We start from the raw sequence: 14,757 nt of genomic DNA, 5'->3' as shown, positions 1-14,757 counted from the left end.
AATTATAGCAAGTGCACCTTTTTTTACACCTTTATTTCATCCTGCAACAAAATAACATTCTCATGCACGTGAAAGATGAAAGGGGTTCTTCTCTTCCCCCGCAGACGTCACATCACCCATGTAACCGCATCATCGGTGAGCGGTTAGTGTGAAACAAAAATGAGAACTCGTAGAAGACTATCAAAACACAATTAGACGCACACATTAAGCCTTATGCTTTGTGGTTTCAAGCCAATTCTATGATAAACAAATCGAATAATAGTAAAAAAAAAAAAAAGGCTCCTCGTTTAACCATTAGCGCTACATGCTCTCCTCCAACACGGACCAGCGGTTGGTCGTGACGTCATCCGTCACCGCCCTGCCTGCCTGCCTGCAGCATCCGCGGCTGTAGGCACGCATGATGGAGAACGGTCGACGCGGCCTCGCCACGAACCGAAGCCGGGTGGGCAGCTGAAGGGCGAGCCCGCCGAGGCGACAGGACCGGTCCGCCGGAGGTGACCGAGGGGTTGGAGGCGCCGGAAGCCGCTCGTCCGTCCGACCGTCCGCCCGCCCGCCCGCCACTCGCGGACGACGGCACACTTTGTTCAGCCTAGTGGGACGCGCGTCCCTCCGGCCGGGGAGCCGCTGCTGGGTTTGGAAGAGCCGGTCCGGAGGCGCGGCTGCGCGGAAGACACCCGCGGACCAAATATAACCTCCCCCCCCCAAAAAAACAACCCCCCCAGCCGGTATTGCCGCCACCGTGGATTTACGTGGACGTTTGGCGAGACGCGGGAGCAGACGTTTATCCAGGGCGGAGCCGCGCGCGCCCATGAATAAAACACGAGGGGCGCCGCCGCCGACGCCGGAATCCCAATCTCGAGCTGATATCCGCCCGAACGCTGTCCCGTCGATGCCCCCCGGGGGAGGGTTGGTAGACGGGGCTATTTTTTTTGGCGCCCCCCTCCCTCCCCTCTAAATGAGACCCCCTGCGTGCGGACCGTCTGCCTGACATGGACGTGGTTCGTCGGACCGGGGCCCCCTCGTCGTCTGCGCAGCGCCGTGACGGTGACTCTCCTCCGTATGGAGCGTGTTTATGCGCACCGACGCAGTCTCGCGAGCGGGCTCGCTCCTGTGGCGCCCGTGCGTCGTGCTGATCGGCCCCGCGGCGAGCGCGGTGCCTCTTCCCCAACATGACCTGGTTGAGAATACGAGGCCCGAGGAAGGACATCAGTTAACCCGTCGTAGTTGACTTGACACTAAGGTGGGCGGGAGGGGAGGGGAGGGGGAGGAGGCGGCGGAGGGAGGTGATGCTCTAAAAACCACAAAGAGGGATCCTTTGGCGGAATTAACGGGTCTGTAACTGGGAGGAGGAGGAGGGGGAGGAGGGGGGGAGAGGACCATCGCCAGGTTGACCATGTCGAAATCTGCCAGCAACAAGGAGAAGAAATCCTTCAGCAAGAAGCTCTTCCGGAGGAGCTCGGTGCGCTCCGTGGGGAGCTTTATGAACAGAGTTCTGCGCACCCTCTCCACTTTGTCTCATTTCGGAAACGAGGAGCACAGCGCCGAGGAGGAGAAGGACGAGGCCGCTTTCCTGCCCACCCAGACCCTAGGCTCGGTTCCCTCCGACGACAGCGACTGCGGGGGTTTCCTGTTCGGCGACAAAGTTCCGGGCGTCTCCGGGCTGAAGAACCACGGGAACACGTGTTTCATGAACGCCATCCTGCAGTGTCTGAGCAACACCGAGCTGTTCGCGGAGTACCTGGCCCTGGAACAGTTCCGCGGGGGCGACACGGCCAACAACGACAAGACCAAGTCCAACGGGGTCCTGGTCCAGAAGAGAGACCAGCAGCCGGCCACCGGGGAGGTCACCGAGCAGCTGTCCGGGCTCGTTCGGGCTCTGTGGACGTTTGAGTACACTCCCCAACACAGCCGAGAGTTCAAGGTAAGTCGTGCTGCCGTGATGGAGGATGCGCCCGGCCCAGCTGTCAATCATGTCCTCTTCCCGCCTTGCGGCTGCGCTCCGATGTGTGTGTGTGTGTGTGTGTGTGTGTGTGTGTGTGTGTGTGTTTGTATGTGTGTGTGTGTGTGTGTGTGTGTGTGTGTGTGTGTGGGTGGGTGGGTGTGGGCCCTGTGATGGACTGGCGACCTGTCCAGGGTGTCTCCCCGCCTGCCACCCAATGGCTGCTGGGAAAGGCTCCAGCATCCCCGTGACCCCAAGAGCAGAAAGTCAACAGAAAGTCTAAGTCCGATTTGTTTGTTTCTCTCAGAGGACTCGACGGTTTCATCACAGCCTTTTCCCGGCAAGGGGTGAGAAGCCCTAAAGCGTCCCAGTCTGAAATTCCAACCGACAATCTTTCTAAATTCTGGAGTTCCGGCAGGGGATCGTTCTAAATTCTGGAGTTCCGGCAGGGGATCGTTCTAAATTCTGGAGTTCCGGCAGGGGATCGTTGTAAATTCTGAAAGAAAAGCAATTAAGAATGGAATCGTTCTAAATTCCAGAATTCCAACGGAATCGCGTCCTAAATTCTAAAATGTCATAAAGAGTCGTTCCCGACTCCACAATTACAGCACAGGTCAGGTGACTCGGCCGTACTAAATTGTCCCTAGGTGTGTGTGTGTGTGTGTGTGTGGGTGGGTGGGTGGGTGGGTGTGGGTGTGGGCCCTGTGATGGACTGGCGACCTGTCCAGGGTGTCTCCCTGCCTGCCACCCAATGGCTGCTGGGAAAGGCTCCAGCATCCCCGTGACCCCAAGAGCAGAAACTCATTAGAAAGTCTAAGTCCGATTTGTTTGTTTCTCTCAGAAGACTCGACGGTTTCATCACAGCCTTTTCCCGGCAAGGGGTGAGAAGCCCTAAAGCGTCCCAGTCTGAAATTCCAACCGACAATCTTTCTAAATTCTGGAGTTCCGGCAGGGGATCGTTCTAAATTCTGGAGTTCCGGCAGGGGATCGTTGTAAATTCTGAAAGAAAAGCAATTAAGAATGGAATCATTCTAAATTCCAGAATTCCAACGGAATCGCGTCCTAAATTCTAAAATGTCATAAAGAGTCGTTCCCGACTCCACAATTACAGCATTGGTCAGGTGACTCAGCCGTACTAAATTGTCCCTCGGTGTGTGTGTGTTTGTGTGTGTGTGTGTGTGTGTGTGTGTGTGTGTGGGTGGGTGGGTGGGTGTGGGTGTGGGCCCTGTGATGGACTGGCGACCTGTCCAGGGTGTCTCCCCGCCTGCCACCCAATGGCTGCTGGGAAAGGCTCCAGCATCCCCGTGACCCCAAGAGCAGAAACTCATTAGAAAGTCTAAGTCCGAGTTGTTTGTTTCTCTCAGAGGACTCGACGGTTTCATCACAGCCTTTTCCCGGCAAGGGGTGAGAAGCCCTAAAGCGTCCCAGAGTCTGAAATTCCAACCGACAATCGTCCTAAAGTCTGGAGTTCCGGCAGGGGATCGTTCTAAATTCTGGAGTTCCGGCAGGGGATCGTTCTAAATTCTGAAAGAAAAGCAATTAAGAATGGAATCGTTCTAAATTCCAGAATTCCAACGGAATCGCGTCCTAAATTCTAAAATGTCATAAAGAGTCGTTCCCGACTCCACAATTACAGCACAGACGCCTCCCCAGTTCTAACATTTTAGCATAAAAGTGCTCTAAATTCCAATTTCAACAGAGAAACTATCTAAATTCTCTTGGGTCCTGGTCCACCTCATGCCACTGAAGTACACAAAAGAATTAGGAAGAAAAAAAAACATTCTCAGTGAAATAGGAAAAAAAGTTCATTTTCAATTATGTAACAGCGCCAAGTGTCAGAATTAGCCTGCTCGAAGGAAAGATTCCATTTTGCTGACCCCCCTCCCCTTTTTTGTTGTTGTTGTTTTCTGACCTCTGGCTAATACTTGGTTGACAACATCCAGTGTTGCATTCTGGTATTGTTTTTCCTAATGTGTCTGTGCTGCAGTTTGAGAGAAAACAATTTGTTAGTAACGAGTACGTGAGCGTTCACTTTGATATAATTTATCTCCTTATTTTTTCATTTCATATTTTAAACTGTGACCTGAAATGCCGCTCTTTAATGAACAGTAGTTCTAGTTTAACAGTTGAAAATAGTTTCCTTTGCTTAAATCATATTTCTCATCCTAACTGATATCTTTTAAAGCAAGTATGGAGGGGGGGACAGTATTCCATGTAATTGAATTGTTTTTGCACATTTGGCTTCCACCGCGGGTTGTGTTTTAAATCAGCTGATACTGTGTAGCGGGTATGCAGCTTTTTATTTTTTTCAGGAATAGCTTTGAGCAGTCTGTCTTAGTTCAACAGAGCCAGATCCACAAATTGGAAGCCAATGATGACCTTAGAACGTTCCTTATGAAATCAGCTGCAAGGCATGGATGGTTTATCAGTCTATTAGAAGGAAATGAGATTCAGAACATCAGATCAGGTATCGTGAACATAACTCCGTGTCTTATGTTAGCAAGCGATACAAGGCCCGTGCACACCTTCATAAATTGGTAGGTAATTGGTTCTATTGGGGGCAGCACGGTGGTGCAGTGGTTAGCGCGGTTGCCTCACAGCAAGCAGGTCTTGGGTTCGAGCCCTGGGGTAGTCCAACCTTGGGGGTCGTCCTCTGTGTGGAGTTTGCATGTTCTCCCCGTGTCTGCGTAGGTTTCCTCCAGGGGCTCCGCTTTCCTCTCACAGTCCAAAGACATGTAGGTCAGGTGACTCGGCCGTACTAAATTGTCCCTAGGTGTGAATGTGTGTGTGTGTGTGTGTGTGTGTGTGTGTGGGTGGGTGGGTGGGTGTGGGCCCTGTGATGGACTGGCGACCTGTCCAGGGTGTCTCCCCGCCTGCCACCCAATGGCTGCTGGGAAAGGCTCCAGCATCTCCGTGACCCCAAGAGCAGGATAAGTGGTTTGGATTAAGGATGGATGGATGGTTCTATTGGGAAGCAGTCACTTTAGTTTAACACCATAAGAAATCATCTCAGTATGATGACTGGACAACTATTGCCTGCTGCATTAAAGCATTTAACTTCCTTACAACATGCTTTTTTTTTTTTTACTTTTATTATATCGATGGAGGCTGCAAAGGTCAAGCGATAGGACTTCTTTGGTCCACTGAACCGGACTGCACTGGGTGGTGCGGTAGCCTGTCAGCATCTTACAAACAGAAGTATCACATCAAATGTGAATGGTGATGACTTCATCAATTTCCACAAGTATTCAGATCAACACCGAGACAGTCAACTGTGGTGAAAATGATGCTGCAGCTGTGAATGCGTGGATTTGCTTTTTCAAACAGCCGAAGGGTGCTAATTCCTCATCACTGAAAACAAAACAGCCAGCGCTGGTCCTTTCCTTTTGAATGAATACAATATTTATTTATTTATTTCACTGTTTTAGCCATGAGAAATTCAAAATGGTCCCTGCCTTTGATGTTTCAGAACGGATGGTTTCCGTACCCATTCTGCTGTCACAACGGAAGAAACTGGCCAATCATGGCTGCGATTCATTTAGCGACCGGGATGCTGAAGTCTTTTGTTATTTAAGTGAGGCTGATACAAAAGCCTTTTTGGTTGGGGTTTTAGGTTACAATGAGTGAGAAACCCTTAGTGGTTTGATCACTGATCCTAAAACAGCACTCCTCTCACAAGGCATTATGGACAGACAGGCCCACTGTCTTCAGTACTGAGGGTTGAGAGAGTAAAGCAGCGATAAAACCCAAGTCAACCCAAATTCTGTGAAATTTTCTCCCATTAAACCACTGTGACCCCCTGGTTGTCTGCCCCAATGTTTTTTTGTTTTTTTTCCCCCTGCCTTATTTCACCATCCATCTCAGTTCCAACGCCGGAAATTGTTCCCGTCAATTTCCCAATTTCATGCACTTGTCTGATAATCTCTTTTCCCGGTTTACACGTTCAAATTGAATGATAGAGGTGGGCTGAATTGAAAAGGCACATCCAGCACATTGCTCATTGTTACTATTCCTGCTCGTTGTTTTTTTTATTTTTTTCCTTTCTCGCTCGGTTGCCAGAGTACAAACTGTCCAATTTGATATAGATTATTCCCCTCAGAGTGAGAGAGAGAGAGAGGCCTTGAATACATCCCAGATTGGTTGTGGAATAACTGCATCACAAGACTACAAAGCACTCTGCTGAAGGGACAAGTCATGGTTTCTATCTGATGCATGATCAACGGAGTATTTTCAGTTTACCCCCCCCACAGGGGAATAAAACCGTGGCTCGGTGGGGTTTGGGGTTTGAGACATCGAGTGAAGAACTGGTCAGTGTTTGGGAGTGATCTTACAAGTCAACAGGACAGAAAGCCACTTGACTAAAACAGAAAATTAGATGATCTACGTCATCGGCGTCGCCAGGTCATTTTGCCGGGGCTTAAGGCCCGAACGTTTGGCGTGTAGCCGCGAATATAATTTTAGATTTAAGCCTATTTGAAGCCCGACAAAAAAACCAAAAACAAAACGTAACGTGTGTGAACGTCCGATAGTCTTCGTCACACAACGTTAAAGCAGGAAGAGACGAGTAGAAGAGAAATGGCAGAACGTGTTGAACAACTCACTCTTTTTGGATTTTTCCAAAAGGGAAGGAAGGGTAAGAATTTAGCCTATGTAGTAACCTGTCAATAATGGTTGAAATTGCCTGTTGGTTAATAATGTGAATCAGATTCATCATGATTGTGGGTGCCGTTTAGCTAGCTAGCGGGCCATACTCGTCTGATCCCACAGCATACTTTTATTGTCCTTTAGCAGGGTTTTTCTCGTAAATAAATCAAATTTCCATAAAACGAACTAAAAAGGTAACGACTCATTGATACTTATTACTAACAACTACTAATATTTTAACGTCACAATTCGTAATTAATCTGGAGAGTAAACAACAGTTTTTGAGACAAACCTGTCAATTTTTAATGATTAAGGCATGTACTTTGAATGTAAATAGGGTGCTAGAGTGCATAAAAAAGCTTCAAAATAGGGCTTGTTTATAAAAAAAAAACATTTCCGGGGGAGGATCCCCCCGGACCCCCCTACAGAAGTCAAGACTAAGCCCCAAATGTCCTCAAATCCTGGAAACGCCCCTGATTTACATTACAGAAGAAAGAGCTTCCTACCTAAAGAAACCGTAATTGGGCTTATAACTTCTGTTCAGTCTCCATGCAAATAAGTCAGACCTATCAAATTTTTCAGCCGTCCTCTTTCTTTCCTTCCAATGACAGCTGATTTCATCTGTTGTGCTTTTCAAAGTTAAAATGCAAAAGTTCATTAAAGTTCACTGGAGTGTGGCGTTTCTGATGTTGGTGGAAATTGTGAAGCAGCCTCAGCGTCTGTTTCTGCGAATCGACAGCACTTACTGCTCATTAGGAATACATCAGTAATAATTACACCAGGGAATCGGACGTCCATTTTCTCTCCCAAGCACTGGGTTGAAGGAGGTTTGTTGTTCTCGTCTACCATCCAAACAAGCCCAGATGTAGTTTTTTTGACGATAGCTCGACCTTTGTTCCAAAAAAAAAAAATCTCTTTCTCTTTCACAATTACCAATGAGAAAAGAAGTAATCAAATAGGGTTACTTTTTATCTTTATTTAACCGTTGTTTGTACAGTGAAGGATGACTGAGCATGCATAGTCTTTTACAGCAACACCCTGCTTCACATCCATCCAGTTACATGACACACAACAACATAGACACATTTAACAGTACTGCTAATAATAATAAAGATAATACATTTTATTATAGAGTGCTTTTCAGAGTATTCAAAGACAATTTACATACATTCAAATGAACATAAAAGCAACACACCAAAAACATAAAACACATATTATTCAATTATTCATTAAAAGCAATTGTGAAAAGGTGAGTTTTTATTGAGGATTTGAATGTAGAAAGATCGGTGCAGTCTGATGTGTTTGAGGAGAGTGTTCGAGAGGGAGGGGGAAGCTATGGAGAAGGTTCTGTCACCCGAAGTCTGGTGCATGGTCCTGTGCGGTGGAGACAGGAGGTTGACATCGGAGGAGCAAAGGCTGAGGGAATAAGTATGGTAGTGGAGTAGGTCAGTGAGGTAGGAGGGGCCCTGGTTATGGAGGGCCTTGTGAGTAAGGAGAAGGACTTTGAATTGGATCCGGTGTGGGACAGGGAGCCAGTGGAGGTTCTGCATGACAGGGCTGATGTCGGGAGCGGGATTGGATGAGTAGGCGAGCATCAGAGTTCTGGATGTGGAGTTTGTTTAGGACTTTGGATGATGAGCCATAGAGAATGCTGTTGCAGTAGTCAATTCAGGATGTGATGGCGGTATGGATCAAATTTTCAGCAGCAGAGAAAGTGATGGGCAGAGATGAGCTATGTTTTACATGTGGAAAAAGGCAGTTCTGGTGATTTGTTTGACATGGTGTTCAAAGGAGAGGTTGCTGTCGAAAATTATTCTGAGGTTGCTGATGTATGGGGAGGGAGACAGAGTGGAGTTATCGATGGTGAGGCAGAAATTATGAGTGGTTTTGGTAAGTGATTTGGGACCGATGATGATCATGTCAGATTTATCACAATTTAGTTTGAGGAAGTTGGCTTGCATTCAGTATTTAATTTCAGTGAGGCAGTTGGTCAGAGTGGAGTGAGTTGCAGTGGTAATGGATTTAGTGGAGATGTAGAGCTGGATGTCATCAGCGCAGCAGTGGAGGTGGAGACCATGATGACATATGATGTTACCATGGGGGAGCATGTAAAGGATGAATAGGAGAGGACCAAGCACTGAACCCTGGGGAATGCCTTGGGACAGAGGAGGGGTGAAGGAGGTGCAGTTGTTGATGCTGATGAACTGTTGTCTGTTTGTGAATTATGACTTTAGCCAGGAGAGGGCAGTACCTGTGATGTTGAGGGAGGATTCAAAGCATGAGAGAAGAATGGTGTGGTTGATGATGTCAAAAGCTGCAGTGAGGTTAAGGAGAATGAGAATGCTGAGGTGGCCAGAGGCTGAGGAGAGGAGGAGGTCGTCGGTGACTTTAAGGACGGCTGTTTCTGTGTTGTGAGCGGAAACAAGATTGAAATGGTTCGAAAAGGTCATTGCAGATGAGGTGAGCGTTGATTTGGGAGGCAAGAAAAAGTTCCAGTATTTCTGACAGAAAGGACAGATTGGAGATTGGCCAGAAATTGCTCATGATATCAGGGTTGAGTCCAGGTTTTTTGAGGATGGGGATGACAGTAGCTAGTGTAAGTGTATGGGGGACTGGACAGAGCTGAAGGAGGAGTTAATGATTTCTATGATGAGTAAGGAGATAGCTGAGAGACAATGCTTAACAAGAGTGCATGGGATCGGATCCAGAATGCAAGTAAAGATTCTCATTCCTACTGTAAAGTTGGACAGCTCCATTAGGTACACAGGGGAGAACCTTAGCATCAACAGGGTGAACCGTGGCATCAGCCGATAGCGTGGTAAAATGATGTGAGGTTTATGGACGGAGGCGAGGCAGCTCAGGGTCTTTCCGTCTTGCCACGTCTGACTAACACCTCTGACAAGGTAGTCTGTAAGCCAGGAGTGGAGCAGGAGGAAGGCCAGCAACAAGATAATGGGTCCCAGAGGATGGTATCAGAGAAGGCTGTGTTCATAACTGAGATCGTTTTGGACTGTGTGGTTGTGGTGTCAATAAAATTGGATAAAAGAGAGACCTTTTTTCTCAGTTCACCTGAGAGCCATCGGATGTCATCCTTGAGGTTAGCAATGTCATTTCCTGCTTTAAGGCAGTCTTCGCAGGGCATAATAATATTAAACTGGTTGATCGATGTTTACAGAAAAGAAAGTGGAAGTTTGCCATTAGCTGTTAGCTCCGTCAGCTGAGGGTTGAGTCCAAATAGTTCTCTCCAGGAGTGCAGGGAGTCAGTGCAACAATCAATGATCAGATAAAAGTACATAAAATAGTACAGGCAAAGCTTAAAATCAATTCAAATAATCCAGTGGTTTCAAGGAGTTGTTAAAAAGTTGTTTACTGCTAAAAAGTAAAGCAGAGCCACAAACGAACAAACCGCAGCTGGCAACCGGAACCGGAAATACATATTGCTTATTTTGGAATAATGTTTTTTCTTTTCTTTGCTTTTCTTTTTTTTTTTTTTTTTTGCAAATGAATATATAACTCAGTTGGAAGTCGATCAACTTGGGCACAAAGAATGAGCATACACAGGTGATTAACTAGTTTCCTTATAATTGTTTTGGCCAAAACCCACGTCATTTCTCAAAAGTCACTTGGGCTAAAAATGTTAACTAAGTGATGTAGCTGTCCATTTAAGTGGGTTCACCCTGTAGCTTGGTGAAAGGCTGGACGGTATTTCAATATTATCGTTAATCGTCTTTCAGTGGTACTGTATCGGGATCAATTCAGACGATATCGTGATGTACAATTTCGTCTTAATTCCTGATAGAAAATAAAACAAGGTGTGAAATATTCAGAAGTAGTACCATTTGAAAACCTTTTTTTCAGTTTGATATTATTCTTTACATCGGGGTTCTCAAACCTTTTGGGGCCAGGGTCCCCTTACAGAGGAGAACATTTTTCATGGACCCCCCTCATAATCTTAACACCAATTAAGCATATGCTTACTACCATTTTACACTTAGATGCCATTAGAACTACTTGTATTCTAAAGTGTTTCAACCCAAATACTTCAGACCTGTTTCATAGTGATAAACAGAAACCTTTCAATTTCAATCATCTTAATACCACTTACTTCCACTGGTTGGGAGTCATCACTGGCGGTCACTCAGGGTCGAGTATGACCGTCCTCCCTCTGGGTCCTCAGGTGGGTGTAGAGGCTGATCCTGGTGCTGCATAATAGGAGGACGCCGATGCATGACAGCTTTTTACGTGGTGTGGCTCATTGCCTGCAGCCACCACATGGTCCTTGGTGGGAGGTGGCCAGAGTACAATGGCATGGAGACTGGTAAACTTTAAGGTACTGGTAAACTTTAAAGTACCGGTACTGGGCTGATAAGGTGCTAATAGCACTTACTGGTGCCATAGATTGCATAAACGTAATTTTCCATAGTAGGTGAAACAATCAACAGAAAAGGTCACAAATTCTACCAGAAAGATATGCCAACACTGTTTTTTCTACGGAAAAATTGTTAAAAAAATGTAAAAAAAAGTTTTAAAGAGATTGTTAAAAATCTGTGTGAACCATTAATTGCAATGCAAAATCAATCACCAAATACAATGTTGTTATTGATATTCAGTTACCAATAATGATAAACATTCTTTTTACACCATGTCAAGGTACTCTTAGGTGGTATTTTCAATCACCGGTGTCGATCATCATCATCACCCTTCGACCGCAGTCGAGCAAACCCTGGTGCTTCAGATTTGCGAATTCATGCCTGTCGTTTGCTGATAGTAGACCGAGGTCGCAACTCTGCCGGAACCCAATTTCTGTCTGGGTTGGTCCCATTACCCCTCCCAGGGCATCTACAAGGCAGTTTGTTTTGTAATTTAACCCATAACTGGGGTAACCTTGACTCAATTACCAGGACATGTCCATGTTCAAGAGGGCAATTGGTCTACGGGGGGTTACTCCTCCGGAGGTTTTCTATTGGGGTTTGCTCCACCCTCAGTCTTTGGCTAAATAGCCTATCCCACAAGGCAGCAGGGGGGTATCGATACCGATACGATACCGGTACCCGTATCAGTAAATTCCTATTAATACTCAACCATAAAGTTAAGGTACGGTGTCAACATTATCCCTTCCCCACCCAGATTTCTTCCATCAGTCCAGACAACCTTCCCTTCTGAAGCATCTCTTACAACCCACATAATCAATAAGCATACACTTTGTGAGGAAAAAACACAACGGACTGCCATCAGCACGAAACGCTTTTATTGCGTCTTGTTTTTTTTACTCTCCGTCATTCACCTCCCACGCGCGGAGTTGATCTGAGAGGCCAACTTAAGGCCCATGCTCATCACAGCAGGCCGGAGATGGCCTCCATTACCGGGACGTGGATGGAGCAGTTATGCCGCTGTTGTGCCACATTTTGACAGATGTCAGCTGTGGCTGCAACAAAAGAGACGTGTGTCTGTGTGATCAATGGTTACACCCATATTTGCATATGAAACCGGTCGTTGGTTTCGGTCGTTATGCTACTGTATTGTTTATAAGCAGAGATGGCAAAACCAGGTCCAGAAAGTACAAAACCGAACCATGTATGTCCTCCGTCCATGTGCTAAATCAGCTGATTTCATTACCTTATCAAGTTGAAGAGGGGTTGATTACAATCAATTGGTTCTAGCACATGGGTGGAGCAAATACATGGTTAGGACTTTTACTTTCTGGACCTGGTTTTGCCACCTCTGTTTATAAGGGTGGGGATACCTGCGGTCAGTTTAGACTGAAGACGTCACTTAGTTAAGTGATGAAATGTATCTGTCAATAAACGCTGTATCCAGATGAACTGATCCAACCTTCTCTCTTCTTCATCTTTGTCTTTCTCTGGAGACTCCATTCTCGCCGTCTTTCTCTCTGTCTTTTCCAGTGTTCGCTTGCATGCTCATGCGTATCCATGTGTCTGTCAGTTGGACCCAGCTTCCCTGCAGAATATAAAGGGACGCTGTTAGTCAAGTGCACCTGAGGCGGATCATTAATCAGCCGCCGTCACGTCTGCTGTCCTTCGCCCCACACACCCTCTCTCTCTCCGCTTGCCGCCGAGGCTCAACCACACCCCACTACCACAGCGCGGTACATAGCACACGGGTCCCGGTCTCCCGCCACCACCACCAGCCACCCCTCGTCTTTGACCTTGTGCGATACATTTGATAGCCTAAAAGCACACAATCTGTTGTGACCCTGTCGGCGGTTTTAATGTGATTGCTGATGGGTTCAGATTCCAGACGTTGTCTTTATGGTGGTGTTTTTAAAAAAGCGTGTTTCTTAGCCGAGGTCGGTTCTCCCTTCCGCCGCCTTCATCGCCCATCGCTCCATCTGACCTTTAGGATAGTTGCTGATCAAGGCCTCCTAAGTGAAACGTGCTGAATATTTCATGATGGTATGTGTCCATGTGGAGAAAAAGCTGCCACCTCAACCCGAGAATGCTCTCCGCTTGTCCAGGTTGTCTGTCCAAAACCCAATCGGCTCATAACATTGTGTTTTGTTTGTTTTTTTTTTTTGTTTTTTTTTGTTTGTTTTTACATTCACGCTCATACTTTAGGGCATTTTAGCTGAGGCTGTTAGCCAGAGTGAGTGAAACGGTGGAATAAGCTTCAGTTTCCACATCAATGAAGAGGTACAGTCAGGTGTAAGGAGGGTAAAGGTCAGATCCACTAACGGCAAACAGCATCCCTGCAGCCACGTGACTGCACAGGAGCGAAATCCTTGGAAAAGAAATGAGAAATGGAATTAGAAGTAAGGAAAGAAATAGCGACAGTTTATTATTTGTTCCTTCTTTTTCTCCCCAATTGTATTCGGCCAATTATCCCACTCTTCCAAGCCATCCCGGTCACTGCTCCACCCCCTCTGCTGGTCCGGGGAGGGCTGCAGACTACCACATGCCTCCTCAGAGACATGTGGAGTCGCCAGCTGCTTCTTTTCACCTGACAGTGAGGAGTTTCGCCAGGGGGACGTAGCGCGTGGGAGGATCACGCCATTCCCCCCAGTTCCCCCTCCCCCCTGAACAGGTGCCCCAACTGAGCAGAGGAGGCGCCACTGCGATGACCAGGACAGATATCCACATCCGGCTTTCCACCCACAGACACGGCCAATTGTGTCTGTAGGGACCCCCGACCAAGCTGGAGGTAACACGGGGATTCCCCGTGTTGCTAGGCAATGGAATGGGCCGTCACGCTACCCGGATGCCCGACAGTTTTTTTTAGGTGCAAAGCACCTCATGAACCTGTCTTCTAACTCCAGTCAGGATGTGATGTAAATGATATGCAACATCCATCCACCCACCCATTATCTGAACCGCTTATCCTGCTCTCAGGGTCACGGGGATGCTGGAAACTATCCCATCAGACATTGGGCAGCAGGCAGGGAGACACCCTGGACAGGCCGCCAGGCCATCACAGGGCCCATACACACACACACACACACACCCATTCATACCTAGGGACAATTTAGTACAGCCAATCCACCTGACCTACATGTCTTTGGACTGTGGGAGGAACCCGGAGGAAACCCACGCAGACACGGGGAGAACATGCAAACTCCACACAGAGGACGACCCGGGATGACCCACCAAGGTCGGACTACCCCGGGGCTCGAACCCAGGCCCTTCTTGCTGTGAGGCAACCACGCCACTGCGCTACCTTGCCTGATATGTAACATTAGATACTCGGTTGAAAATGTTCAGTCAATACTTGTCCTGCTCCAATTACAAACGTAAGCCAATGATCCTGTATCATTCTGCTCACAGCAAAGTCACACAACAGCAATGCTTCACATTTATGAGACTGTGTTTTTGTTCCGTCAGAGAAACTCGAATGAGCAGTGGAAAGGAGGATATGAGGTACCTCTAAACAAAAACAAAAAAAGACGGTTCTGGGGAAAAGAGGCTTTTATTGTCTGTTGTATTTTTTCAGAATGTGGTTTCCAAGAGCGCCCTTCAGTTCAGGGGCAACGCCCAGCACGATGCCCAGGAGTTCCTCCTCTGGCTGCTGGACAGGGTTCATGAGGACCTCAACAACATCATCCACCCTGACAGCAGACCGCCCAGTAAGGTAAACATCCGCTGACAGCGCCGTCCTACCTGCCAAATGTAGCAGTAAACTCAGCCAAGTACAAAAGTAAACGACGGTACCCCTGAATACTA

The 14,757-nt window shown here is 47.2% G+C and overlaps 1 protein-coding gene across 1 annotated transcript in view; it reads left to right on the top strand.

The window, feature by feature from the left end:
* Positions 1 to 1,393: 1,393 nt before the first annotated feature.
* The window catches only part of LOC130127555 (ubiquitin carboxyl-terminal hydrolase 31-like), a 60,227-nt gene continuing 46,863 nt past the window's right edge, over positions 1,394 to 14,757 (top strand). Inside the window, exons 1-2 of the mRNA XM_056297226.1 lie at positions 1,394 to 1,921; positions 14,528 to 14,665. Coding sequence (XP_056153201.1) covers positions 1,394 to 1,921; positions 14,528 to 14,665 — 666 coding nt within the window. The remainder of the gene's footprint in view (positions 1,922 to 14,527; positions 14,666 to 14,757) is intronic.

The sequence above is a fragment of the Lampris incognitus genome, chromosome 17, assembly GCF_029633865.1.
Source record: "Lampris incognitus isolate fLamInc1 chromosome 17, fLamInc1.hap2, whole genome shotgun sequence".
In the NCBI taxonomy this organism is placed as follows: Eukaryota; Metazoa; Chordata; class Actinopteri; order Lampriformes; family Lampridae; genus Lampris; species Lampris incognitus.
Note: the sequence above shows the minus strand (reverse complement) of the source record. Positions and strands in the feature narration are given on the sequence as shown.